General features: G+C 42.8%; 1 protein-coding gene across 1 annotated transcript in view; it reads left to right on the forward strand.

The window, feature by feature from the left end:
* The window catches only part of TMEM233 (transmembrane protein 233), a 43,582-nt gene extending 19,520 nt beyond the window's left edge, over positions 1-24,062 (forward strand). The window contains exons 2-3 of the mRNA XM_007189484.3: positions 13,705-13,841; positions 22,024-24,062. Coding sequence (XP_007189546.1) covers positions 13,705-13,841; positions 22,024-22,030 — 144 coding nt within the window. The 3' untranslated portion in view covers positions 22,031-24,062. The remainder of the gene's footprint in view (positions 1-13,704; positions 13,842-22,023) is intronic.
* The last annotated feature ends 2,743 nt before the right edge of the window (positions 24,063-26,805 follow it).

Consider the following 26,805-nt stretch of genomic DNA (forward strand, 5'->3'; position numbering starts at 1 on the left):
TATTGGCTGTTTGTATATCTTATTTGGAGAAATGTTTATTCAGATTCTTTGACCATTTTTAATTGTTTGTCTTTTTATTGTTGAGTTGTAAGAGTTCTTTATATATTCTGGATACAAGTCCCTTATCAGATATCTAACTTGCAAATATTTTCTCCTCTTTTAGTGGGTGGTCTGGGCCTTGTTTCTTTCACTTGCTTTGTGACCCTTGTTGGAGGGAACTATCTGTGTGTTGCAAAGTTTTTAGGGAAACCCTTCCTCTTTTGCTTGTAGCCTTTCTCTCCTTTGGCTTGCGATGTGAACACTAGGCTGGCAGTAGATTCAAAGGCAGATGCTGTGAGGGTTCAGGCTCTGTACTCAACTCCTGGGCTCAGATCCCAGCTCCATCCCTTCACCTAATTTCTCTGGGTCTAGGTTTTCCCACCTCTACAACAGGAATGTTAACTCAGACCTCTCTGCATTGTTTTCAGAATTACGTGAGATAATGCTGGGCCCTTTTATACTCATCTCAATTAAGTCTCACCACCAACCTGTGTTGTAGGTACTATTATCCCCAGTTTACAAGTGAGGAAAACTGAGGTTCAGATCTATCCTTCCAAGGCTTTATTCTCCTTTGGGTTCAGCTGCTACCATATTAAAGATCCATATATCTGTTGTATAACGTCTGTAATAAAACTGGGCAGAGCACAATTCACATACACACATACAAATGTTGGGAGGGTAGGTTCCATTTAAGTGAAAAATTGTCCATGACTCTGGCCTATGAAGTGAAGGCTAAAGAACTAAGATTCCTTCATGAGTGCTTGACCTCCAGCCAAAAATTCTTTCTTCTGGTCATTCAGACAGCAAACCCGTGTCTGCCATTCTAAGGCAGAAGCCCACCCTTCAGAACTCTGACACAGAAAGTTAGGTGACTCAGTTTACCCTTTGTTCTGCCAGTACCAAAATAACAGGTCGTCTTGGTTGGTCAGAAAGTTATGCTGGTCGATTGTTTTGTTTTGGTGTCTGTTTGCTTTGCTTGTGGATTTGTTTGGTTTTCTGACCTCATATAAGGGAATTAAAGGAACCCTAAGTGCCCTCCATTAGGGACTTGAAATGGAGTGGTGAGTAAAGAGAGACGTGGTGTCTGCCCTCATGGAGCTCACGGTAACACACACTCAAGTCAATAAGCAACAGAGTCAATAACCGTGAGTCACACCAAGAGCTGTTGACCAAGAAAACGCAGAAGCCTGCAAATAAGAAAAGAGTTCATTGGGATGTTAGGAATTGCAATTCAGGAGACATAGATTCAGATGAAACTGAAAGAGTGTTCCAGGGAAGAGAAAGAGTCAGGGGCTTATAAAGGCAAAAGCCACAAGGCTGTTAAAGTTGTCTGGCAGGAATTATGATTGATTCTGACTCAAGAAAGGAAATAGCTTGTCCTGAAGGGATGGACTGACATGAGTTATTTTAGGGTAAGTGTCTGATAAGTATCTGGAGTTTCTGGAACAGCAGGCAGATGTTCTGGGTGCTACATTAAGACGTAAGTGGTTGAATCTAAAGAAGAGTGGATATATGTATATGTATAACTGATTCACTGTGCTGTATACCTGAAACTAACACAATATTGTAAATCAACTATACTCCAATAAAAATTTTTAAAAATTTTTTGTTTTTTAAGAATCACCTTCTTTGAAACCATAATTCAAAAGGAGTCATGTACCACAATGTTCATTGCAGCTCTATTTACAATAGCCAGGACATGGAAGCAACCTAAGTGTCCATCATCGGATGAATGGATAAAGAAGATGTGGCACATATATACAATGGAATATTACTCAGCCATAAAAAGAAGCGAAACTGAGTTACTTGTAGTCAGGTGGATGGACCTAGAGTCTGTCATACAGAGTGAAGTAAGTCAGAAAGAGAAAAACAAATACCATATGCTAACACATATATATGGAATCAAAAAAAAAATGGTCATGAAGAACCTAGGGGCAAGATGGGAATAAAGACACAGACCTACTAGAGAATGGACTTGAGGATATGGGAAGGGGGAAGGGTAAGCTGGGACAAAGTGAGGGAGTGGCATGGACATATATACACTACCAAATGTAAAATAGATAGCTAGTGGGAAGCAGCCGCATAGCATGGGGAGATCAGCTCGGTGGTTTGTGACCACCTAGAGGGGTGGGTTAGGGAGGGTGGGAGGGAGGGAGACGCAAGAGGGAAGAGATAAGGGAACATATGTATATGTATAACTGATTCACTTTGTTATAAAGCAGAAACTAACACACCATTGTAAACCAATTATACTCCAATAAAGATGTTAAAAAAAAAATCACCTTCTTTGAGAAAAGGTATTATATTAGCAAACAACATTAAGAATAGGGAATTATGTGTTGTTTATGTTGATTATGTCTTTGTTCTCAGAAGAATGATAATTGACCTGGATATGGTTAAACAAGTAATATTACGAAATAATTCAAATGCAAAAGAGGTAGAAAGATTAAATAAAATGCATGACTTTTAAAAAAAATAAAAAAGACATAAGTGGTCAAAGTTCAGATTCCATCCAGGCTGAGATGTGCATAAGTCACACTTCCTTAGTGGCCTTGAGAGCTCTCTTAGCAATCCCAACTCCATTTTGATTGTCCTTTCCCAGAGCCGTGAAGGAAGCAGACCAGGGCTGAGTCAGAGCCTCGGTCAAGGGACCTACTTAGGATGGGGTGACCTGAGAAGGCTACCCTGAGGAAGCTGACATGTAAGCTGAGACAGGAAGAGTGAGCAGACATTGGCCACATGAGACGGACAGGGAAGAGGGCTCCAAGCAGAGGAGGTAACCTAGGCGGGGACCAGGGCCAGGAAGGAGGTAGGGGGTGAGCAGGGAGGAGGGCTCCAGAAGAGACTGGAGAAGCACGCCACGGGCCAGGCCTTGGAGGGCTTGGAAGGCCACAATTGAGAATGAGAATATGAGTCTCTCCCCAAGGGCAAGGGGAGCCGACGATGGGAGGCCGCTCAGAGCTTCCAGCCCCATCCCCTCACATGCTTTATGCCCTCTTCTCGTAGACCATTATCAGATATCAGGAGCTTTCCAGAAAAGTCACTTTCCACTAAGGTGTCACTGACTGCTAAGGCGTCACCCTGCTACCTGTCCCAAGTGACAGAAATGTACCTTCTATGCCATACCAAGGAGGAAGGGGACTTAATGGTGGAACTCGTGATTTTTATTGAGGTCTTTTTTTCTTAACACTGGGAAAAATCATGAAGGAGAGCAATTGGGCAAGGGGATGTGGACCCTACCGAAGTATATTTAATAGCTCATTTGTTTTCATCTTCCTCAGTTGGCATATGACATCATAATATCAATATAATAGCTCATACTTATTGGTACTATTTCCCAACCACTGGTCTAAGCACCTACGTGTATTAATTTACTGAATCCATAATGACCAGGAAGCCAAAATAAAAAATAACTGACAATGTCTTCCATTGTTATTATTTGGTGTTTGGGGGCTAGTTTTATTTGAGGGTGAATGTGGAAATTCTGAGCACGTTTGGTGGTAGAAAAAAACAAAGAAAATGAATGAGTTTTTGTCAGGGAGATCAGTAGCTCAGATGAGAGATATATTTGCCCCAGTTTTTAAATCAGTGGCCAAATTTTTATTAAATTAGAATCAAGTCAGCTATCTGGTGTTGGGTTATCAATAATGCATTAAATCTAGCTCTTGGGTTTTGGGGGACATAATGAAGTAGTTACTGTAAGGACTTTCTCAATGAATTTACTGTCTTTTGCTTAAGTTTGTAGCCCCTTAGCAAGTTGCCTTTGACAACAGAAACATTATTTGCTTCCCTCTCTCTGAGTCTCAGTGTTCTCATCTGTAGAATGGGGGATAAAACGTTTTGCTCCCATGAGGGTTACTGTGAAGATGCAATTATATGATGCACATAAAGTGATTAGGTCAGGGCCTGGCACAGGATAAGCACTCCATAAATATTATCTATTATTTTAGCATGATAATTCATTATTGTAACTATCATAGCCCCTGGCTTCACCTCCAGCCTCATCTCATGTTCCTTCCTCTCTCTCTCTCTCTCCCTCCCTCCCACCACCCCATTTTTCTTACCTTAGTAATATTCTGTAATCTTGTTTATTTGCATGTTTGAGTATTTATTTTCAGTCTTTACCAGAATGTAAGCTCCATGAGGGCAGGGAACAGTGCCTGGCACATAGCTGGTGCTTAATAAATAGCTTTTGAGTGAATGAATGAATGAATGAATGGCTGTCCATCAGGATAGTGGTTCTCAGCTCTTCTCAGAATGACCTGAGAAGCTTTCCAAAAAATTACTGATTCTGGAGTCTTATCCCCAGAGATCCTAATTCAGGTGATCTGGGGTGGGGCTTGGGCGTAGGAATTTTTATGGGCATTTTTGGGACATAGGCAATTCTAAGGTACAGCCACCAATATAGGGACTATAAAAAGTATAACTTTAGAGAGTTTCAATTCCGATCTTCACCTGGCAGCCACCCCCTAGGTGATGCTGTCTCAGCTGGTATCATCATGTGGAATGCAGCAAGAGTTCTGCTGTAAAGACCAGAGGGAATAGACAAAGCACTTTCCATATTTTCCTGGCTCAGGACAAGAGAGCAGCTGTGTCATTGATGTAAAGTGTCACAAATTCCCAGAACATTGGACCCATTGGTGTTCAACTCCAGTTATCACAATTTACGGGGTTATTCTGGGTGTCTCCTTGGAAGTGTGGATGCCGGAGATTACCTGTACCTACTGACAGGTAGCCAGGAGGCTTGGCTGCGTGGCCTCACAACACAGTCTTGCTGGTCCCTGCTGCAGCCTTCTTGAGATTGGGCACAGAGACAGTCTCCCTCATTTCTGGCTCCTGAACAACTTTCCTGCCAGGGTGTTTGCGTATCATGTGTCCATCCAGGGAAGGGACGTATAAATAAGCTTGAAATTACTAGATGCAGTGAGCATGACGTCACTAGTATTTACTACAGGAGAAAGGAACTTGCCCACTTTTCTGTCCAAGTGTGACCTTTGCTGGCTCGAGGCAGCTGACCAAGACCTGGAAGCTCTTTTTAGGTTTTGTAATGACTTATATTTTGCCAGCACAAGCCCAGGCTCACAGAAAAGGGAAAAGGCACCACTGGGGACTCTTGAGCACCTTATAAAATGTGTGAGGACAGCCCACTTGTTCTACATGCTGAGAAATGTTCATTTGACTCGCAGTGGAAGATAAAAACTGGAAAGAATCTAAAGGTCCTTCATTTTTTTTTTTTTTTAATAAATTTATTTATTTATTTATTTTTTGGCTGTGTTGGGTCTTCGTTGCTGTGTGCGGGCTTTCTCTAGTTGCGGCAGGCGGGGGCCACTCTTCGTTGCGGTACACGGGCTTCTTATTGCGGTGGCTTCTCATTGTGGTGGCTTCTCCTGTTGCGGAGCACGGGCCCCAGGCCTGCGGGCCTCAGCAGCAAGGCTCAGTAGTTGTGGCGCACAGGCTTAGTTGCTCCACGGCATGTGGGATCTTCCTGGACCAGGGCTCAAACCCTTGTCCCCTGCATTGGCAGGTGGATTCTTAACCACTGCACCACCAGGGAAGTCCCTCTAAAGGTCCTTTTTAACATACTTTGCAGGGTGAACAGAGACAGTAAATTGCTATCTAGCACCTTAAAATAAGGGTCGTCGGTTTATGAAATTATGAGGAAGTCTCACAGCTTGGAAAGGAACTCTGGGCAATATCCAAATGCCACAAATCTAGGGTAAAAGACAATGGACATGGACATGGAGAGAGGGTGTGACTTACATAAGGGTAACATGAGAGAATTCCTTTTCTTTTTAATTGAAGTATAGTTGATTTAGAATGTTGTGTTAATTTCTGCTGTACAGCAAAGGGATTCAGTTATATATATATACACACACACACATATATATACATTCTTATTTTTTTTAATATAAATTTATTTATTTATTTTTGGCTGTGTTGGGTCTTCGTTTCTGTGCGAGGGCTTTCTCTAGTTGCGGCGAGCGGGGGCCACTCTTCATCACGGTGCGCGGGCCTCTCACTATCGCGGCCTCTCTTGTTGCGGAGCACAGGCTCCAGACGCGCAGGCTCAGTAGTTGTGGCTCACGGGCCCAGTTGCTCCGCGGCATGTGGGATCTTCCCAGACCAGGGCTCGAACCCGTGTCCCCTGCATTGGCAGGCAGACTCTCAACCGCTGCGCCACCAGGGAAGCCTGCATTCTTTTTTTTTATATTCTTTTCCATTATGGTTTATCATGGGATATTGAATATAGTTCCCTGTTCTATACAGTAGGACCTTGTTGTTTATCCATTCTATGTATAATAGCTCACATCTGCTAACCCCAACCTCTCACTCCATCCCTCTCCCAACCCCTTCCCCCTTTGCAACCACAAGTCTGTTCTCTATGTCTGTGAGTCTGTTTCTACTTCATAGATAGATTCATTTGTGTCATATTTTAGATTCCACATATAAGTGATATCATATAGTATTTGTCTTTCTCTTTCTGACTTACTTCGCTTAGTATGATATTCTCTAGGTCCATCCATGTTGCTGCAAATGGCATTATTTTGTTCTTTTTTATGGCTGAGTAATATTCCATTGTATATATGTGCCACATCTTCTTTATCCATTCATCTGTCGATGGACATTTAGGTTGTTTCCATGTCTTGGCTATTGTGAATAGTGCTGCTGCTATGAACATAGGGGTGGTGCATGTATCTTTTTGGAATTATAGTTTTGTCTGGATATATGCCCAGGAGTGGGATTGCTAGACCATATGGTAATTCCATTTTTAATTTTCTGAGGAGCCTCCATACTGTTTTCCATAGTGGCTATACCACCTTACATTTCCACCAACAATGTAGGAGGATTCCCTTTTCTCCACACCTTCCATGAGAGAATTTCTTTGTGGTGATGGTCACTCCAATCCACGTGGGACAAAATTTCATAGAACAATACACACACCAAAAAAAAAAAAAAAAAAAGCGGAGTACATGTGAAAACTTGTGAAATCTGAATAAGGTCTATAACTGAGTTAATAATATCATACCAATGTCAATTTTCTGGTTTTGACCAAGTACTATGGTTACTTAAAATATTATCATTGGGGACTTCCCCAGTGGCACAATGGTTAAGAATCCACCTGCCAATGCAGGGGACATGGGTTCGAGCCCTTGTCTGGGAAGATCCCACATGCTGAGGAGCAACTAAGCCCATGCACTACAACTACTGACCCTGCGCTCTAGAGCCCTCGAGCCACAACTACTGAGTCCATGTGCCATAACTACTGAAGCCCACGTGCCTAGAGCCTGTGCTCCACAAGAGAAGCCACCGCAATGAGAAGCCCGCGCACTGCAACGAAGAGTAGCCCCTGCTCACTGCAACTAGAGAAAGCCCGCATGCAGCAAAGAAGACCCAATGCAGCCAAAAATAAATAAATAAATTTATTTTTAAAAAAAATGTATATATATATATATGTATGTATATATATAAATGTATATATATATATATATATATATATATATCATCATTAGGGGAAGCTTGGTGGAAGGTACATGGGAACTCTTGGTATTATCTTTGTAACTTTTTGTGAACCTTAAACTACATCAAAATAAAAGTTATGAGACTTCCCTGGTGGCACAGTGATTAAGAATCCACCTGCCAATGCAGGGGACACGGGTTCAAGCCCTGGTCTGGGAAGATCCCACATGCCACGGTGCAACTAAGCCCGTGCACCACAACTGCTGAGCCTGCACTCTAGAGCACATGTGCCACAACTACTGAGCTGGTGTGCCACAACTACTGAAGCCCTCACGACTAGAGCCCATGCTCCGCAACGAGAGAGGCCCTTGCAATGAGACGGCCGCCCACTGCAGCGAAGAGTGGCCCCTGCTCGCTGCAACTAGAGGAAGCCCGTGCGCAGCAACGAAGACCCAACACAGCCAAAAACAAACAAATAAATAATTAATTAATTTAAAAATATATGTTTAAAAAATAAGTAAATAGAAGTTATAATTTAGGGAAAAAGACAATGGAGCAGGCGAAACTGGGAGAAGATTTTGCAACACACCTAACAGATTAATGTATATTATCTTTTGTGCTATTCATAGAGTTGCCACTAGCCACATGTGACTATTGAGTATTTGAAATAGTGCCATAGTTTTTAATGATAATAGTTTGGATGTGTTGGGTTAAATAAAATATATATTATTAAAGTTAAGTTTGCCTTTTTAATGTGGCTACCAGCAAATTTTAAGTTACATATGTGGCCCCCATTATATTTCTTTTGTACAGTGCTGACCTATAACATATAAAAAGTTCCTGCAAATCAATAAGAAAAAGACAAACCAATAGAAAACTAGACAAAAGATACAAGTATAAAATTCATCAAGAAGAAATACATTTGACAAATAAACATCCATACATACATTTGTTAATTCAACAAGTATTTACTGATCTCCAGGCACTGTATTAGTCACCAGGGAGAGTTTTAAATAAACTTATCTGAGAAGGCCTCTCTCAGGAGGTGACATTTGAGTGGAAGTGTGCATTTGACTTAGTTTCATTATTAATCAAGAAATGTTATTTAGAGATTCTTTTTCACCTGTTAAAATGGCAAAAATAGATTGATAATATACAGTGTTAGCAAGGTTGTGGAGGAAAGGACACTTAAATACTGTTAGTGGGAATATAAATTTATATAGCTTTTTTGCAATGCAATTTGACTATGTCTCCAAATGTAAATACATCTACCCTTTGACTCTGTAATCCTGTTCCTAGGAATCCATCCTGAGAGGCTCAAATGTGTACAAAAATATGAATGAGGGTGTCCACTGCAGCATATTATGTAATTGCCACAAACTTTAAATAACTGAAATGTCTTTTGGTGAGGTGTGACCATTTAAGTGACTACTACAAAGCCATTAAAAAGAATGAGACAACTATACTTGCAACTTTTCTATAAGTTTGAAGTTGTTTGAAAACAAAAAGTTACCCACCAAAAATGCATCATGACAAATTAAGATTTTCCCCAAGAATCAAGGATAATGCAACATTAGGGAGTTTATCAATATACTTTAAATCATGACTGGAGAAAGAAAACAGGGATGAGATAGACCCAGAAGCACTAGCTTGGAAAGCCACCCACCCTATAACAAGTGGAAAAAAACAAGTTTCAGAACAAGTATAGTATAATACTATTCACATTTTTAACTAAGAGGAAAAGAAAAAAATGAAAAACTCTGAGAGAGAGAGAGAACCAAACTAGCTACGTGACTTTGGGCAAATCATTTTAACTTTTCTGTGCCTCAATTTTCCCATCAGTAAAATGAAAACAAAGCATCTGCCTCACTGGGTTGTTATGAGGACTAATGAGATAATCCTTGAAAAGTACTTAACACAGTGTCTCATACATAATAAATGCTCAATAAATGTTATCTGTTACTATCATTTTGTCAAAGAAAAACTCAGAGGCCAAAGCAACTAGAAAAGAAAAAATTTTATTTGAAAAGAAATACAAGGAAATCCAGCCTCAAAATGACCAGCCAGCCAAATAAAAAGCACAGCACAAGTATGTAAAGGAAACAAATGCAAAATTGCCAAGGTTACCAAGTTTTACATTAATTTGTTCATGATTAAAAAACAAAGCAGAACGGTATCTTTCTCAAAAGATTACATATCCACAAAAGAAGTGACCTGTGTTTAGGCGTCCACATAGCAAAAGGCAAGGATGAAATTCTTTGCCAAGACTTAGGGGAAATACTCAAGATTTCAATATCAGAGGGATGCCAGCTAGATAGACTAACCTGTTGTTCTTGGTTTAATCTCAGGATACAAATTGCTATTTCTTTCTCATGACTGTGATACATGATGTGCTTAGTGATAATGAAAACAGGAGAAAGTGTCAGTTGTTTTCCTTTCTTATTATTCATGGGGAAAAAATCTAGAAGCAAACGTACCACAGTGTTATCTTTGGGAAATAGAATTGGGAGCTTACTGTTTACTGTATATGTTTCTGTAGCATTTGAATGCTTTACATGTTCACAAATTTCATTCATAATTTGTGAAAGAACTAAGATCATATAAATTTTAAATATTGAAGCCATCCCTTGTTTCTTTCTAGTTCTTCCACAGCAGATGGGATAGTTTGCTTTTTAAGCTCTTCAGAAAAAGATTTATAAACCATGCATTTTCTCTAAAAGCCATTTCTACCACTTCAGTCTGTAGCATCTGCCAGGAGACACTTAATATGCAATTCCAGTTGGGAGAGAAAAGAATTACAGCCAATGAAATGGGGGGCGGGGGTAATTAATCCTTTCCTGCTTCATTGTTAGATGATGACCCTGAAGCCGAAGCCCCACACCAGTGAAGTCCTTTAGAGTAGAAATCTGGGAGTTCTAAAATATCCCACCCTCATCCCTCCCCCCATATCCTTACATCTACCCAGCAGATTTACCCATGGGCAGCCCCGTCTTCAAGAACCAGAGGAAGAAACGGATTCATAAGAGGACTCCTGGGGAGAAAAGAGTCCACAGTTAATACTGAAAGAGGCTTTTCATCTGTTTTTCAAGCTAACCATGGACCCATTCCTGGAATGACTCAACATCTCCCTTATGAGCCCCAGAGGGATGGTGAATTGCAGAGAGGAGGGTCACACACAAGATGCCAGACTGGCAGCAGGTGATGAAGGTTGGGCAGGATTCGCTCATGTCTTGCACTCAAGTCCCCCTTAGCCAGGCACCAGCATGACTCTGCTGACCTGCAGCAGACAAGCCAAGTGGCCTGGGTGGCCCCCATCTCCCCTGTGCTCATGGGCAACGCACAGGTGTAGATGTACCCTCCAACATGGCACACATTGGCTGTTCTTCCCACTTTCGTTGTCACTGCTGTTGAGAACATGAAACTGGTTTTTCATCCAGACAGCCAAGAGTTGACAGTGTTTGTGGGGAGACCAGCGGGGGGTGTCTCATTATTTTTTCTCTGGTTACAGCAAAACACAAACATCGCCAGAACTAATCTGAAAACTGGGTTTTCCAAGGTAGCATGATAGAATAATGATCATTTTAGGAGGGTCTGAATCTACATAATTTTAAACTGATCATGAACTCACAATTTGGGGTTCTAGGATTCTGTGCACTGACTTTGATTGTGAAGCCTCTAACACAAAGTTTCCCCAGCTTGGGTCCCCAGATTCTGTTCTGTCAAGGGGTGGAGATTGATCACCCGTAATTCTCATAAGTAGCCCCGATGATTCTGTGGTACACCAAGGATCTCAGCTTCAGAAGAAGAATAAAACAGGCAGTGGCAATTCACAGTAAAAGCTAACACGTATTGAGCATATATTATGTCCTGGACCAATGCTAACCACTTTGCATGCATTAACTCATTAGCACCTCTAATGTGAAGGAGGCATTATTACTGTTGCTCCCAATTTACAGATGAGGACACCGAGGCTTAGAAAGCTTGATAATTTGCTCTAAATCTCACAGCTGATAAGACATGGAATTTGAACTCAGATCTCTCTGCGTGTAGAGCCCATACTCTGTGACACACTTCCTTGGGTTAAATCTTAAGATGGTAAGCATCTTGACCTTGCAGGATGTTAAGGATAGCTGCCTAGACCAAAGCTTTTCAATCCTGAGACTGCCAAATACTGTGGCAGCAACCCAAGCATCCATCAGTGAAAAAGAAGATAAACAAAATGCGGTCTATCCATAAAATGGAATGTTAGCCTTAAAAAGGAAGGAAACTCTGACACGTGCTACCACATGGATGAACCTTGAGGACATGATGCTCATCGAAATAAGCATAAAAAGACAAATAGTCTATGACTCCACTCACATAATGTCCCTAGCATAGTCAGATCTATAGACACAACATAAAATGGTGGTTGCCAGGGGCTGGAGGCTGGGAAGAATGAAGAGTTGATGTTTAATTGAGGACAGAGTTTTAGTTTGAGACGATTGATTACGGTGATGTTTGCACAACAGTGTGAATGTACTTGGCGCCACTGAATTGTACGCCAAAAATGGTAAATTTTATGTTAGGCACATTTTACCACAATTAAAAAAAAAAAACTGGTGTCTGGTTCCTGCACCAGTTAAATCAGAGTCTCTCCAGAATAGGGCCCAGCTATCTGTATTTTTTTAAAATATACTATCCAAGTGTTTCTAATGGGCACCCAGGGTTAAGAACTCCAGAATTCAGGGTACAGAATTGTGGAGCTCACCCTGCTGGCAGTCCCTGGCATCGTTGCAAGTTCTCACTCTTCCATTCACACGAGAGGCCTAAAAGCAAGACTCTCGCTGGGAAAGGCGGGTCTCCCAGCCTGTTGCTGACTAAGGTGGCCGGGTCCAAGAATTAATGGAAGGTCCTGGAAGCAGAAAGCTCTGTGGTATACTGGGTGTTTCTCTGGCTTGTAATTGTCTGCATATGCCTCATTCCCCTTAATAGTCGATGAAGAAGGGTGATTATTACTGAAGTGCTGAGCTTTCAGGATCAAGAATAGAGTTCCCACAGAAACCTACAGTTCATGGCATGGATCAGGTCACTCTGTCCCTAACTTATAAATGCATATTTCCAGTCTTATTTGAGCTGCAGCATGACTTTTGGGGAATTCTCAGCAATGGGAGTTACGATAAAGAGAGCTTATTATAAGAGAGAAGAATGGCATCTGGCCTCCAGCTCAGCAGCAAGGATTCTCTGAGCACCTCTACTTTGCCTGGGACGCCAAGATGCCCTCAATGAACTCATATTCTGTAGGGAAATGGATGTATTCATTCACCCATTCAGCCAATACATATTTCTTGAGTCCCTGCAATGGCCCAGACATCGCTCAAAGGGGCACAGAATCTGATTCTGGGCCTTTGCACAAGGATAATCTGCTGAGCCCAGAGATACCCTGCAGTTGCTGGATCATGGGGAAGCCTGGGGTAACTCAGAGGAGAGGCCAGGATGGCTGGGACATTGGGGACGGGTAGCTGCTATTTACCGACCAGTACAAAAGTATTCCAATATTTTAACAGCTGGGAAAGCTGTATGAGTAGGTGCCAGATGAATGGCAGCTTGGCTTGGGCAAAGAGGTGAACAGTTCAGCCAATGTCCCTGACCTTCTTGTGTAGGAACAGGCAATCTTTTTCTGTCGTAGACCAACTAGTAAATATTTTAGGATTTGGTAGACAGTATGCTCTCTGTCCCAACAACTCCGTTGTTGTAACATAAAAGCAGCTACAGACAATAGTAAACAAGTGGTTGTGACTGCATTCCATACAGACTTTGTTTATAAAAACAGCAAGCTGGGTTTGACCTATGGGCCATAGTTTGCAAACCCCTCTTCTAGTGGATGAGACAGATATACCCATTCATCCTTTCATCATACAGATATTTATCGTGCATCTTCTACATGACAAATATTGCATTAGGCACTGGTATACTGTGCTGAAAAAGATGGAATGGTCCCTGCCCACAAAGCACTTAATGGGAGAGGCCAAATCAGTCTTTTCAATATGCTACGGTAAATATTAAGATGAAAGTAATCAGGAAATACAGAAGAGGAAGTTAACTCAGACTGGGAGTTCAGGGAAGACTTCCTGGAGGAAGTGGTAACCATGCCACCTGCTCAGATCAGCCTGGGAAGCCATATCTTTCCCTGTGGGTTGTCATCACCAGCTCTTCCCTTGTGTCCTCCAGTCTCTGAACAGCTACAATGATGGAGACATCGAAGGATCCAAGCGGCTTGGGAGGAATGCCAAGTGGGTGGCCTTCGCCTCCATCATTATTGGCCTTCTCATCATTGCTATTTCTTGTGCAGTTCACTTCGCACGAAAGTAAGTAGGCTTTTTTAATCCCTCCCAATGTAAAATGTCTTTTCTTTTTTGTTTTAATTTATTTTTTACAATTTATGTATTTGGCTGCACCAGGTCTTAGTTGCGGCACGTGGGATCTTTAGTTGCGACATGCGGGATCTTTTAGTTGCGGCATGCGGGATCTTTTAGTTGCAGCATGCAGGATCTTTAGTTATGGCATGTGAACTCTTAGTTGCGGCATGTGGGATGTTTTAGTTGCGGCATGCGGGATCTTTAGTTGTGGCATGTGAACTCTTATTGCGGCATGTGAGATCTTTTAGTTGCGGCATGCAGGATCTTTAGTTGTGGCATGTGATCTCTTAGATGCAGCATGTGGGATCTAGTTCCCTGACCAGGGATGGAACCCAGGCCCCCTGCATTGGGAACACGGAGTCTTAGCCACTGGACCACCAGGGAAGTCCCCTAAAATGCCTTTTCTTGAATGTCCACTGGAATCAACTAGGATAGTTAGATTGTGCTCAGTAACAAACAACCCCAAACAAAAGGGTTTTCATTTTTCCTCACTGCTGTTCCCTGGGCCATGTAGGTTTGCGGAAGGTCTCTCCTCCACACCGTCACTCAGGGTCCAGGCTATCTGAAACTCTACCATCTTGTAGCTGCTCTATCTAAAATGGGAGTCAACAAACTTCCTTAAAAGGGCCAGATAGTAAATATTTTAGGCCACTGTCAACATCTCAGTTGCAACTACTTAGCTCTGCCATTTTAGCACAGAAGCAGCCATATCCAATCTGTGAATGAATGGGTGTGGCTATGTTCGATAAAACTTTATTTATAAAAACAGGGAGCTGGCCCATGGGCCATAGTTTTCCAACCTCTGATCTAGAGCATGAGGCTTCTCAAGCTAAGACAGGGGACAGAAAAACCAGAGAATCCCACGTGGGTTTTCACTGCCTCAGCCCTGGAGTGACACATGTCACTTAGGCTCATAACTGATTGGCTAACACCAGTCACATAGTTCCACCAAACTGTAAGAGAGTGAGAACTGTAGGGCAGTAAGTGGAATATTTAGGTTATTACTTGCTCTGCCTTAGCATCTAATCTGCTAAATGATTTCCTACATGACGTTGCATCCACCTAGCCTAACTGTTCTTAGTTTAAGAGCAGAAGGGTCTCCACAGATGTTTGGTATTTTCAATGAGCTCTCATCTCATAAAGAGATGGATGCTGTTGATGTTTCTCTCTGGATTTGGACAAATTTATTCTGATTTCTCCAACCAGCTGAGATGGCCTGCATCTGCTAGAATCAATGATACTTTCCATCAGAGGTTTGCCAGAGGGCAGGGTGGTGTGATGGACAGCCAAGACCTGGAAATGACAAGTACAGATTCATCTCTGTCTCACTGCGTAACTCCTAGCAAAACAGAGAAGAACTCAGAAATCCTGTCACTCTTCTGTCAGAGCAGCACTGTTCCTCCTACACCATTCCCCTCAAGCTGAGAAGATCAGTCCTTTTGACTTGGTTTCAGGAAGGGCCCCCTGGGTGGATAAGAGAGGAGCGGCACACCCTTTAGCCTGCCAGGTCAGCCAACCCGACCTTGGCAACCAAGAGTGTAGTGGATGTCACAGTAGGTCAGCTTCCTAACAGGCAAGCCAAATCCATGAGCAATCGGGCAGTTGGATGGAGGGGGAGATGTCAAAATACAAAGAGTCATAGAGGAAGCAAATAGATGGCTTTGGCCAAAGAGAGGAGAAAAGGACACTAAAATATCAAAGGAACCTCAAACTTTCTTGCCTGCAAGATGGCAAATTGATGATGTTGGCTTATGAAGGAAAAGACAGTTGAAAGATAGATGTGAACACACCAGCTTTCCTCTTAAGGAAAGCATAATGTGCTTGTGTGTGTGAGCACAGGGCCGTGAGCGGTGGAGTTAATGGTGCGGGTTTGGGACCAGACTTCCTGGACACAAGTACCCCCTTTACCACTTACTTACGGTGAGGCCATCAGCCAACTGCTTACCTTTCTCAACTTCAGTTTCTTCCTCTGTCAACTGGGGATTATAGTAGTACCCATTTAATAAAGCTGTTGTGAAGGTTAATGAGAATGTGTATAGGTTGGCATCTGTTCCTTAGTAGTACACAAAAAATACAAACCATTTATTAATTCTATTATTACTACGGTTATCAACATGACTGGGGGAGGACGTCAGGAGTTTAAAATGCTACTAAATAGAGTTCAAGGCTTTGTACATATGAGCCAAGCTCAAAGGACGATGTTCCAGGGGAACACGGCCAAGTCCTGGCCTGACTCCTGGGGACTTGTGAAAATACATACTGCCCAGCTCGGTGTTTGAGCTAAGTGGTTATAATAATAGCAGCTGACACTGACATAGAACTTACCATATGCCAGATACTGGTCTAAGCTCTTATATGAATTAACCCTCACTGAGTCCTCGCAGCAACCCCATGAAGTAGGTAGTATTATCCGCATTTTTGTAGATGAAGAAACTGAGGCTCAGAGAAGGGAAGTGACTTGCCTGCTGTCTCACAGCTAATAAGTTGTAAAGGCGGGTGTTGAGCCCGGCATAACCTGGCTCTGGAAACTGTTCTCAGCCAAACACCGCACAGCCTCTAAGCCAGCACGTCCTTTCTAGTACAGCCGATAGCAAAGGCCGGTGGACGGCGCTCACCTTGTGACTAACTCTAGAATTACTTATATGGCGCTGGTGCGGTGAGGGTCCAACCTACCACAAGAATGTGATGAGTTAGGGCCCAGGGTAGCAGAATCAAAGGGCTGCGGGGGTTAGGCAGGGAGTGTACAGGCGTGAAGCAGCGGTCGCAGGACAGCAGGCAGCGGTGGGGACGGTGGTGCGAGGAGAGAGCGCAGTTTAAAGGCAGCAGCCGCCACTCTGCCCCGGCGAGCTGTCACCACTTAGAATGCACATCTCGTGCTCCCATTTTCCAGAAGACATTGAAAAGCTCGGTCTTCATTTGAAATCTCCTGATGTTTAGATTTTGACAACCAGTTCACATCGTTGAAACACATGGTGAGGGCCCAAAACAAAAAACACAGAAATCGCACCTGCAGCCTGGACATTAGCTACTTGACAGTCTCCGGTGGACAGTTTGGCTTTCAGAGTTCAGTTTGCCTATTAGACACCATGCAAGAAGTTTTACCAGGGACGCAGAAGTCTTCATGTATGGGGACTTTCTCCATTCTTAATATAAATGTTTCTATCTGGAGATAAAGCATTGATGTTTGTATGCTTGTGATTGAGGTTTCGTTAGTAGTAGTAAAGGACAGGAGAGGAAGTCACCTCTCCATCCCTTCTCCCTGAGGGGAAGTGTTTCACAACTGTTAGAGCCTGGCCCGCAGCACCAGTTTTGCGAGGATTCAAATCCTAGTTCTACCACCCAGACCGCCCTGACATGTTATGAAACTCTCTGTGTCTCAATTTCCCTCTCTATAAAGTGAGGATAGAATTTTCCCCCCATGGTCAGCTTCCTTTTAGATACTTTTTCTTCCGTGTTATCAAAGAAAGCAAAAATGTCTTCCAGAGTTAGTATCCCGTGGAGACACTCAAATTTAAAGGCTTTGTTTGTGTGTGTGTGTGTGTGTGTGTGTGTGTGTGTAAGAGACAGCAAGAAACTAGGCCTCAGTGAATGAAATCAGTTCTATCTTCCGTTAAGACCAATAACAAGGCCGATTTCTCAGTAATCCTTTGAAGTAAAATTTCCCAGCCTGGCTTACTGCAGGAATTGAATGGCAATGTGGCATTGCTAAGGCAGAGGTTCCCAAGCTCTGGGCTGCAGAAGAGTTACCTGGGGAGTTTTAAAAGAGATGGACATCGTCGGAGCCCTACCTCAAAGGATTCCAACTCACAAAGCCAGAAGCGAGGACCAAGAATCTGCATTTCCAAGCTCCCCTCTCCTGCCCTAGGGCTCTGGTGCAGGTGATCAGAACGCACCAAACTTTCTCCCTCCCAAATCTAAACGGCAGAGGCACTAACAGTAGCCAGCCGTTAACAGAGTGGTCAGTTTTCATTTACCTCAGCAAACTTGTCATCCTAACGTGTTATATCTAACTCAAGGCCAAGGATGGGAGTCATTTTACAGCCTAGGAGACGGACCCTCAGAGAGGCTCTTTTGTAGCAATCTAAAAGGCAGCAAGGACTTCCTTGGAGGGGCTGGGAAAATCTGACTTTAGAGAAGAACTACCCTAGAGATAAGACCGAAAGGTTTGAATATGTCAGTTTTCTGCGTTTCATTAAAAAAAACTGTCTGAAGTCACCTATTGCCTGTTAAAAATGGTAAAGTCCTGCCTTTAAAAAAAGTATTCCTTATCCTTATTAAGAAAACTATAACCAATCTCTTCTCCCTCAAGTGACTGAAATCTCGGGTAGTTTGTTTTCTCGGAATAGACTCAGGTCATGATAGTCTTCACCCAAACTCATAAAAGAGTCTCATTCATCCTGATTTTTTTCCTCCCAGTTTTATCAAGATATAATTGACATATAGTGCTGTATAAATTTAAGGTGTACAGCATAATGATTTGACTTACGTACACCATGAAATGATGATCATAATAAGTTTAGTGAACATCTATCAGCTCATGTAAATACAAAATTAAAGAAATAGAAAAAAAAATTTTTCCGTGTGATGAGAACTCTTAGGGTTTGCTGTCTTAACCACTTTTATATGTAACCTACGGCAGCACTCATTGTATTTATCACATCGTACATCACATCCCTAGCACTCATTTATCTTATAACTAGAAGTCTGTACCTTTTGACCACCTTCATCCAACTCTCCCTCCCCCCAACCCCTGCCTCTGGTAACCCCAAATATGATCTCTTTTTCCATCATTTGTCCGAATTTTACAGGTTGTCTGTGTGAGCCACATGGTGCTTGGAGCAAAGAGTTTCATGACATGTAGTCCGTTAGAACTGGGAATCATTGAACTAAAATAGTCAACAGTTTGGGATAGAATGCTGAGCTGTCAGAAGAGAAGTGTTCTGGTCCAAATGGAATCAGAAACTTGCAGTCTCTTGCAGTTATAAAGTTCCCTGCCCGCAGGTTACTGGGGAAGGTGGAGAAATGAATCACGGAGGTGGAACATTGAAGTATCGCATCCGTCTAGTTATTGACCCTGCTCCTTCACACCCCCAGCCTAAATCAGCAAGTCTGCAGACTTACTTTCTGCTGGTGTCTGAGGATTCAGGCAAGGTGAGGTGGCTCTAGTCATGTTTCACAAAGCACAGGTCTCACCTGTGACAGATTCAGCAGGGACGTTTGTGTCGTATGTTTAAACACTGGAACAACACTCCGAGCTCAGTGGGAGCCCTGTACGCATTCATACTCATAAGTGTCACGCGACCTGGTGGCCAGAAGCTCCATTTAAACGGTCGCTTTTTTCTCTTTGAGGAACATGAATAGTTGATTTCTGTAAACGCACATACATTGCAATTCCACTGACCTTACATCTCTGGGCGTTCTTGTAGGTACCTAAACAGCTAGGCACACTCCCACCATATATTAAAAATGTTTGTCATTCTTAGCAATAAGAGACCTCCTGTTCCAAAGTTCCATTAAGGAAGAACTTGACTTCTAAGTTTAAGGATCCCAGGACTATCTCCCATTAGCAGGTTCAGAGTTAGTAGATGTTAACCCATTCTGAACGGCAAAGCTTCTGTCTCACAAACAGACTGGAAAGGTCCTTTCCTGGCCTCAAAATATCCTCCCTTTGCATTAGAATGGGAAGTAAGCATATACTTACTTACATATATACTTAAGCATATATCTCAAGGGGGATAAGAAGCAAGAAGTTGGTCTTGCAAAAACATAAAAGCAAATCTGTCTTATTCTCTATATTATTGGCTGGTGTAAGGCTTCTTGGTGATTGTTTCGCACAGGATGTGTCTTCAGAGAATTTTTATGATTCCATGATGAAAAATGGGGAACATTACCTGTTTCCAGAAGATCAGAAGGGCTTTCTTTGTTGGTTCAGATAAGTTGCAGTAAAGACAAGTAAGACCAAAGTCATCAACAATGGACAGATTTTTGCTTTGAAAAGTTTGTAAGCTGGTGGGACATTGATGAAAAAATCAGAATAAACATGAAAAAGATGTTCAAAAAAATAATGTTTTTAAAAGAAAGAAGAATAAAGAAAGAAATTTTTAAAAAGGAAAGAGAAAGATGTTCAACTTCTTCAGTAACCAGGGAAACACAAATTAAAGCAACAACAAAATACTAATATATATATATATATATATATATATAATTTATTTTTCCGGCTGCCAGATTGAAACAATTTAAAAGATGGATAATGTCAAGGTGCGTGAGAGTGTGAAGAATTGTATACCACACTGTCTGTGGAACTGTAAATTGGGACAGTCTTTTGGGAGATCAATTTGGTTGTATCTATTAAACTTTAAAATTTATGTGCCTGCCCACCCAGCAATTCTGCTTTCCAGTGTCACAAAAAGGCATGTAAAACAGTAGTTCTCCTCCCTGCACATTAAAATCACCAGTGCCCAGGGCGCACCCTGGACCAGTTAAGTTAGAATCTCCAGTGATAGGGCAGGACATTGGTAGGTTTTAGGGCCCTACAGATGATTCTGATGTGCAGCCTAGGGATGAGAATCAAGGATGTGCAATGATGTTCACTGAAGCTCCGTTCGAAATAGGGGAAAGCTTGAAACAACCTAAATGTCCATCAGCAGGAAAATGGTTAAATACACAGTGGTTCATTCATAGGATGGAATAATACACTGCAGTTTAAACATGGAAGTATCTCCCTTACTGTGGCTTTATAAGGCCCCAGAGGATCTGGTTGCTGCTTCTCCATCCTCATCTCCTAGGACTCTCCCCCTCACTCCTCCACTTCAGCTACATTGAATTCCTCTCTCTTCTTTGAGCAATAGAAGTATGCCACAGGGCCTTTGCACTTGCTGGCCCCTCTACCTAGAATTTTCTTCCTCCCAGTATTCACATGGCTTGTTCCCATCTCTCCTTGAGATGCTTGCTCATATGTTACTTAGCAGAGAGGCTACCCCTGACCAGCTTCTCTAAAATAGCACCCACAGCCCCATGCCTCTTCCCTGTGTCCCCTTAACCAACTTTACTTTTCTTCCGAGTATTTACTTCTCCCTGAGAAGTTTTATATATGCATATAAATTTTTATATAAATATATAAAATATATATTTTATATATATATATAATGGTCTGTTTCCTCCTACTGGAATGAAAACTCCAGGAACATTTTCATTTCATTTCTGTCATTGCCCATAATAATAGAGCATAACATTTAAGGGTGCTTCCCGTGAAGCTAGACCATTGGGGTTTAAATCTAAGTAGTTGTGTGCCTTTGGGCACGTCTTTTAACCAATCTGTGCCTCAGTTCTCTCATTTATAAAATGAGGATAAAACAGTACCTACCTCATAGGGCTGTGAAGACTAAATTGTATAAAGCACAGTGCCTGGCACATGGTAGGAACTGCTGGGTATTGTTATTAACACCAGCACCTAGAGCAGTGCCTGGCATATAAATATTTACTGAATAAATGAATGAATGAGTTTAAATAAATAAATGCACACGCACATGCACACACACACACAACGATTTCTAAGTGAATATTTATGGATTTAAATGTAGAGGAAAATGCCTGAAGGATGCACCCCCCAATGCTAACAGTGCTACTAACCCTTGAGGAGGAGAATAAGATTCAGAAAGACTCACAAACCATGAGTATGCCTACATCTGCATCGTTTGGGGTTTTCTGCATGTGCCACACTTAAAACATAATATGTTTCCAAATAAAATGTTTCTCAAACAGAAGCCAGTGCTTAGACTCAAAAGAGTGCAGACCTGCTAGTGCACCTCAGCACTGGTTGAATTAGAGTACTTGCCCTTTAAGAAGGAAGCCCTCGGTGACGAGGCTCTGCTCCCTCCCTCCTTCCCTCCCTCCCTCCCTCCCTCTCTCTCTCTCTCTCCCTCTCCCTCTCTCCCTCCCTCCCTCCATCCCTCTCTCCCTCTCTCCCTCCTTCCCTCCCTCCCTCTCTCCCTCTCTCCCTCCCTCCCTCTCTCTCTCCCTCCCACCCTCCCACCCTCCCTCCCTCCCTCCCTCTCTCCCTCCCTCCCTCTCTCCCTCCCCCCTCCCTCCCCACCCCACCCCACCCCCCTCACTTTATCTCTTGTACACACAGTGTCTGAGCAGCCAGCAGTCAGCCAGGAGCATGGACGACGGACCTCATCCACACACACCCCAAAGGAGTTTCTGAGGAATGGATCCTTGACTTCAGACTGTGAGATCTTTTCCTCCAGGACTCTCCCTGGCAAATGAACTAATAATGAAAAGAAAAAAAAAAATGTCCAAAATTTAGGAAAACCAGGCAGCAAAGCCAGATCAGCTAGAGTCATTGTTTTTTCTTTTTAAGAAAGAAAATCAAGTCTCACTCTTTCAGTTTATCAGAAGCCGTTGTGTCCATGTGTCCATTCCTCTTCTCCAGAGATAAGCCTCAGAAAATCTCATTACTTCTCATGGGGGAGGGGGGTCCAGGTCCGGAAGGAGAGGGAGGTTCTGGGAGGAGCAATGGACGCTGGTGTTTGCGATGTTGAGCACGTTTGTAGCATGTTTAAAGTCACCAAACAGAGCTGAATTTGTGGATTGTTTCCTTTGATTTTTACATGTTGCAGCTTCGCTTCAATCTTCAGTAGCTCCTCCTCCATCAGTTCCCCAGAGTTCACCGTCCCATCTTTGAAGACTCAGATGAAGGAGCTTTCTGGTCTTTTGTCTTGATCTCACTTTTTGTAACTCCCTCCCACTGACCCCTTCCTTGCATCCCCCCAGGTGAACTTGACCACAGCCACAGTTTTCACTTAGGTTCTGAGAATGTACTTAGTGGTCAATTCTAGGTACACGGCCACCTTTCCCATCCAAGTTTTGGGAATATACTGGCTGTGTTTATGGAATGTGCTTTTATTCAATCTCTCTCTCTCCTCTTTCTCTCTTTAGCAAGTCTCAGGCAAGATCTTTGATCTTCCTGGATGCCACCTGGAAATGCCACCCACTGTATTTATTTTCTGTCAAATGTAAACCCTTTAGGTGTGACTGTACTGGTTTAACAAGGCCACCATTATTCTGCCTTCCAGAAGACGCTAACCCCGTGTGCAAGACATACCGCTGGTGGTACACAAAGATAATTTTTAAGTCATTTAAAGCCACAACATTAAGTGACACTGAATCACAAAGAACATTTGCCCTTTTCTGGTCTTTTTCAATCCTGATTACAGCTCAGAGAAAGTCTCTGTGTAGTGCTCACGGGTCCTTTACACCTTTCTGATCCTTTGGCTCTTTTTCCTTCTTAATAAAGAAAGAGCAGGCCTCAGGTTCAAAGTCTTTTGTTTAGATAGAATTTAATAACTTACTGGCTTTTGTTTTCATTCTATGTATTTTATTAATTACCTTCCATTTATAGCTGTCTACTTAGGGACATTGTTTTCTGTTCAAATACATTTACTTAAGAAAAGGAAGTGGACTCAAAGAAAATATTAAGTGGTTAACACAACAGGTGATACGTATATATGTCAAAAATAACTTCAAAAAAAATAACTTCAAACACTAATATTAGAAATAGTGAAAATAACTTTCCTAAGCAAGAGAAAAGGCAGCTTATTCTAAGTGAATGAACAAGAGGCTAAGTCAAAACACCTGAGTTCCAAAGCCTTTTTTGCCACTAACTAGCTATGCAAGCTGATTTTAGGCAAGTTTCTTATTAGCCTTCTGTGCCTCAGATTTCTTCATCTGGAAAATGGAGATAAGAATGCCTGCCTACTTAGCTCAGAGTGTTATTATGAGAATTCATCGCCATGATAGATATGATTGCCCCTGGAGGGAAATTCTAAGTGCTATACAAAGCATTGTTCTTAGATATTGTGAATCTCAGGCATTTGTTAAAAATCCTGGACCCTCGCAAAAAATAAACACTGATGGACACCAGATTCCACCTGTCATTTTTCCCAGATGTCCGTCACGAGCCAGCACTTGTCCCAGGAGGACATGAATCAGGGACACCAGTTCTCAGCACACAGAGATCCTGGCATCATTCCAGTATATGGGATCCTGATTTCTGTTTCTCACGCCTTGTTTTTTGTTTGTTTGTATTTGAGTCCCTGATCTTTTACCCAAATCAAATGAAGTGTTGCTGAGAGGCAGAATAAAAATGGTTTTAAGAAAGCCTGTTTACCATGGTGTATACACTGTGTTTTCTTGGGGTTCCCAACCTTCTAGAGACTCCCATAATCGAAACGGGTTCATTCATCCCAGCCTCAGCCTATAGGGAGGACCATAGAGAGGCCAAGGGTGGGGCTAGAGAGATGTCAACTCAGATCTAACTCATGGCCTGAAACGCCCTTCTGGGAGGCATTAAAAGTGTTGGTCCCACTAAAGTCACTGAGACCTCTGGGATCAAGATGAGGGTCTGATTTTTTTCTGGGCCCCCAGGGCCTGGCAGCGAGCTTTAATATTGACAAAGTGTGATGACAGTCTTCTCTGCGACCTCCTGCAAGGCTGAGATCGCCCCTGCTCCACTCCAAAAAGCACAGTTAGGAAACACATTGGCCGAGAGCCAGGGGACTCTTTCAGCAGCCAATGACAGAAAAAAAAAAAAAAAGGCTACAGAAAAAAGAGTTTACTTGATCATATAACTGAAAATTCCAGGGGTAGCTTCAGGTATGGCTGGATCTTGGTGTTCAGCGTTATTAAGAACGCCTCCCTTATCTACTTCTCAGCTTCAACTTCCTGAGTACATTTTGGTTTCACGGTGGCACAGCGGCTGCCAGCGTCTTCAGATTTCTTCCTACCAGCTAAGCAGTGCCTGTGGAAATAAAGTAACTCTTCCCTAATAGCTACAACGGAAAAAAAAGTTTCAATTTGAAATAATGCACAATTGATTTGGAGCAGGAACCAAGCCATCAGAATGGATACCAGCCATTAACAAACAGTTGTGGCCACGCTTTCCAACACAAAGTGATGCTGTGTCCAGGGGTGTGTGGTGCCCTCTCTGGCCAGAACTGGGTCACGATTCAGCCAGTAAAACGGAGGGTGAAGTCAGCTCCACCCAAACTTTATGGATTGAGAGTGTGGGAAGGGTGGTTTCCCAAAGGAAAACTAAAATGGTTTTACCAGAAGGAGAGACAGATGCTGAGCAGGGGAAGAAAAACAAAAAACAAACACAACCACTGTCTGCATTAAGCAGGCTGCTTCTTAAAATGCCTGTCACAAGCAGGGTAAAAGTCATCTACTAGCTTTTCAAACAATTTACCCGTTCTGTTGTCACTCTCCTCCATTTCCTCATCCGACCATTATTGACAGAGCACCTGTTCAACCATAGAAACTGAGCTAGGCTTTGGAGATTCCAGTAGGATGAAGAGAGACCCTTGGGAAGAGTTATCAGGCTAGTGGGGAACAAGCACATATAGAAACAATTAGAAGGAAATGTGAGAGTGCTAAGACAGGCAAGGAACAGTGTCATGCAGTCCCTTTGCAGGAGGGAGCACTGGCTGTATCCAAGGGGCAAAGCCTCAGGGAGGGAATGTCCGTGTCCCACTGCTCTGTGCATTGCTAAGGCTGATATGGCTACAGCCTTTGAGGTGGCTCTGTCTTTGCCCACAAGTTATGGGCAGAAGCAGATGCAGACATGAAATCGCTGGTCTCAGCTCTTGGATCAGCAAATTATCTTCGGCCCATACGAGACAGCTGCATTCAGCAAAACAGCATTATGCGTGTATCTTGATACGTAACCCTAGATCCAGGCTTCTAAATATAAGACACTGTCTTGGGCTGCTGATTAAAAAAAAAAAAAAAAGGAGAAGTATTCTAAGACAGTGTCCATATTCATTGGTTACTACCAATCCTTAAAATAATACTCATGGATGTTGAATATTTGAGCCTGGGGAATTACCCTATAAAAATAGGCCCCTGGGGGCTTCCCTGGTGGCGCAGTGGTTGAGAGTCTGCCTGCCGATACAGGGGACACGGGTTCGAGCCCCGGTCTGGGAGGATCGCACATGCCGCGGAGCAACTGGGCCCGTGAGTCACAACTACTGAGCCTGCGCGTCTGGAGCCGTGCTCCGCAATGAGAGGCCGCGACACTGAGAGGCCCGCGCACCGCGATGAAGAGTGGCCCCCGCTCGCCGCAACTGGAGAAAGCCCTCGCACAGAAACGAAGACCCAACACAGCCAAAAATAAATAAATTTATTAAAAAAATATATATAGGCCCCTGGACCAAGATACTTTGAATTCCGATTTGACAAATACAAAGATACCTGATACCCAGGCATCACCCATCATCCCTAGAGAAGCCACAGAAAGAACGAATCCCCTTTCCAACAGATTGATTGATTGATTATTTGTTCCAACAGAGATTTATTTATCAGGGGTCAGGAGAGGGAAGCACAAAGTTGCCTTTGTGCGTTTTTTTGTGTCAGGCATCTGAGTTTCATCTTGTGTACCTGTCTGTTCCAAACCTCAGATGAGTGGCCAGGTCAAATCTGCGGTAGTCCAGTCAAAACTTTTAGCCCTCTTCTGGTTCAAGTGCACGTTTGCCCAGTTCACAGTCATAGACTGGTTCACCGAGGTGCCCTGCCATTTAGTTTTCCCAAGCTGTCTGCTCCTGGCACTGCCACCAAGCATTGATTCCACTGGGTGACACGGAATCCCATGTATGGGGACTGCTTGTGCTTTGGAGTGAGTATATTGACAGGAATTCATGAAAGGCCAAATCCTGCCACTGTAAAGGTGACAAATGGCCTGATGGCCAGGGTGAAAGAGGACCTAATACAGATCCCAACATTTAGTAGGTAAGGTAAATAGCTCTTAAGCCATCTCAAGAAATCTAAACAATTACAATAGTCTTCTTGTAGGTCTCCCTGTGTATTCGTTTCTGATCGATGCTGTAACAAAGACTACAGACATGGTGACTTGAAA

The sequence above is a fragment of the Balaenoptera acutorostrata genome, chromosome 13, assembly GCF_949987535.1.
Source record: "Balaenoptera acutorostrata chromosome 13, mBalAcu1.1, whole genome shotgun sequence".
Taxonomy (NCBI): domain Eukaryota; kingdom Metazoa; phylum Chordata; class Mammalia; order Artiodactyla; family Balaenopteridae; genus Balaenoptera; species Balaenoptera acutorostrata.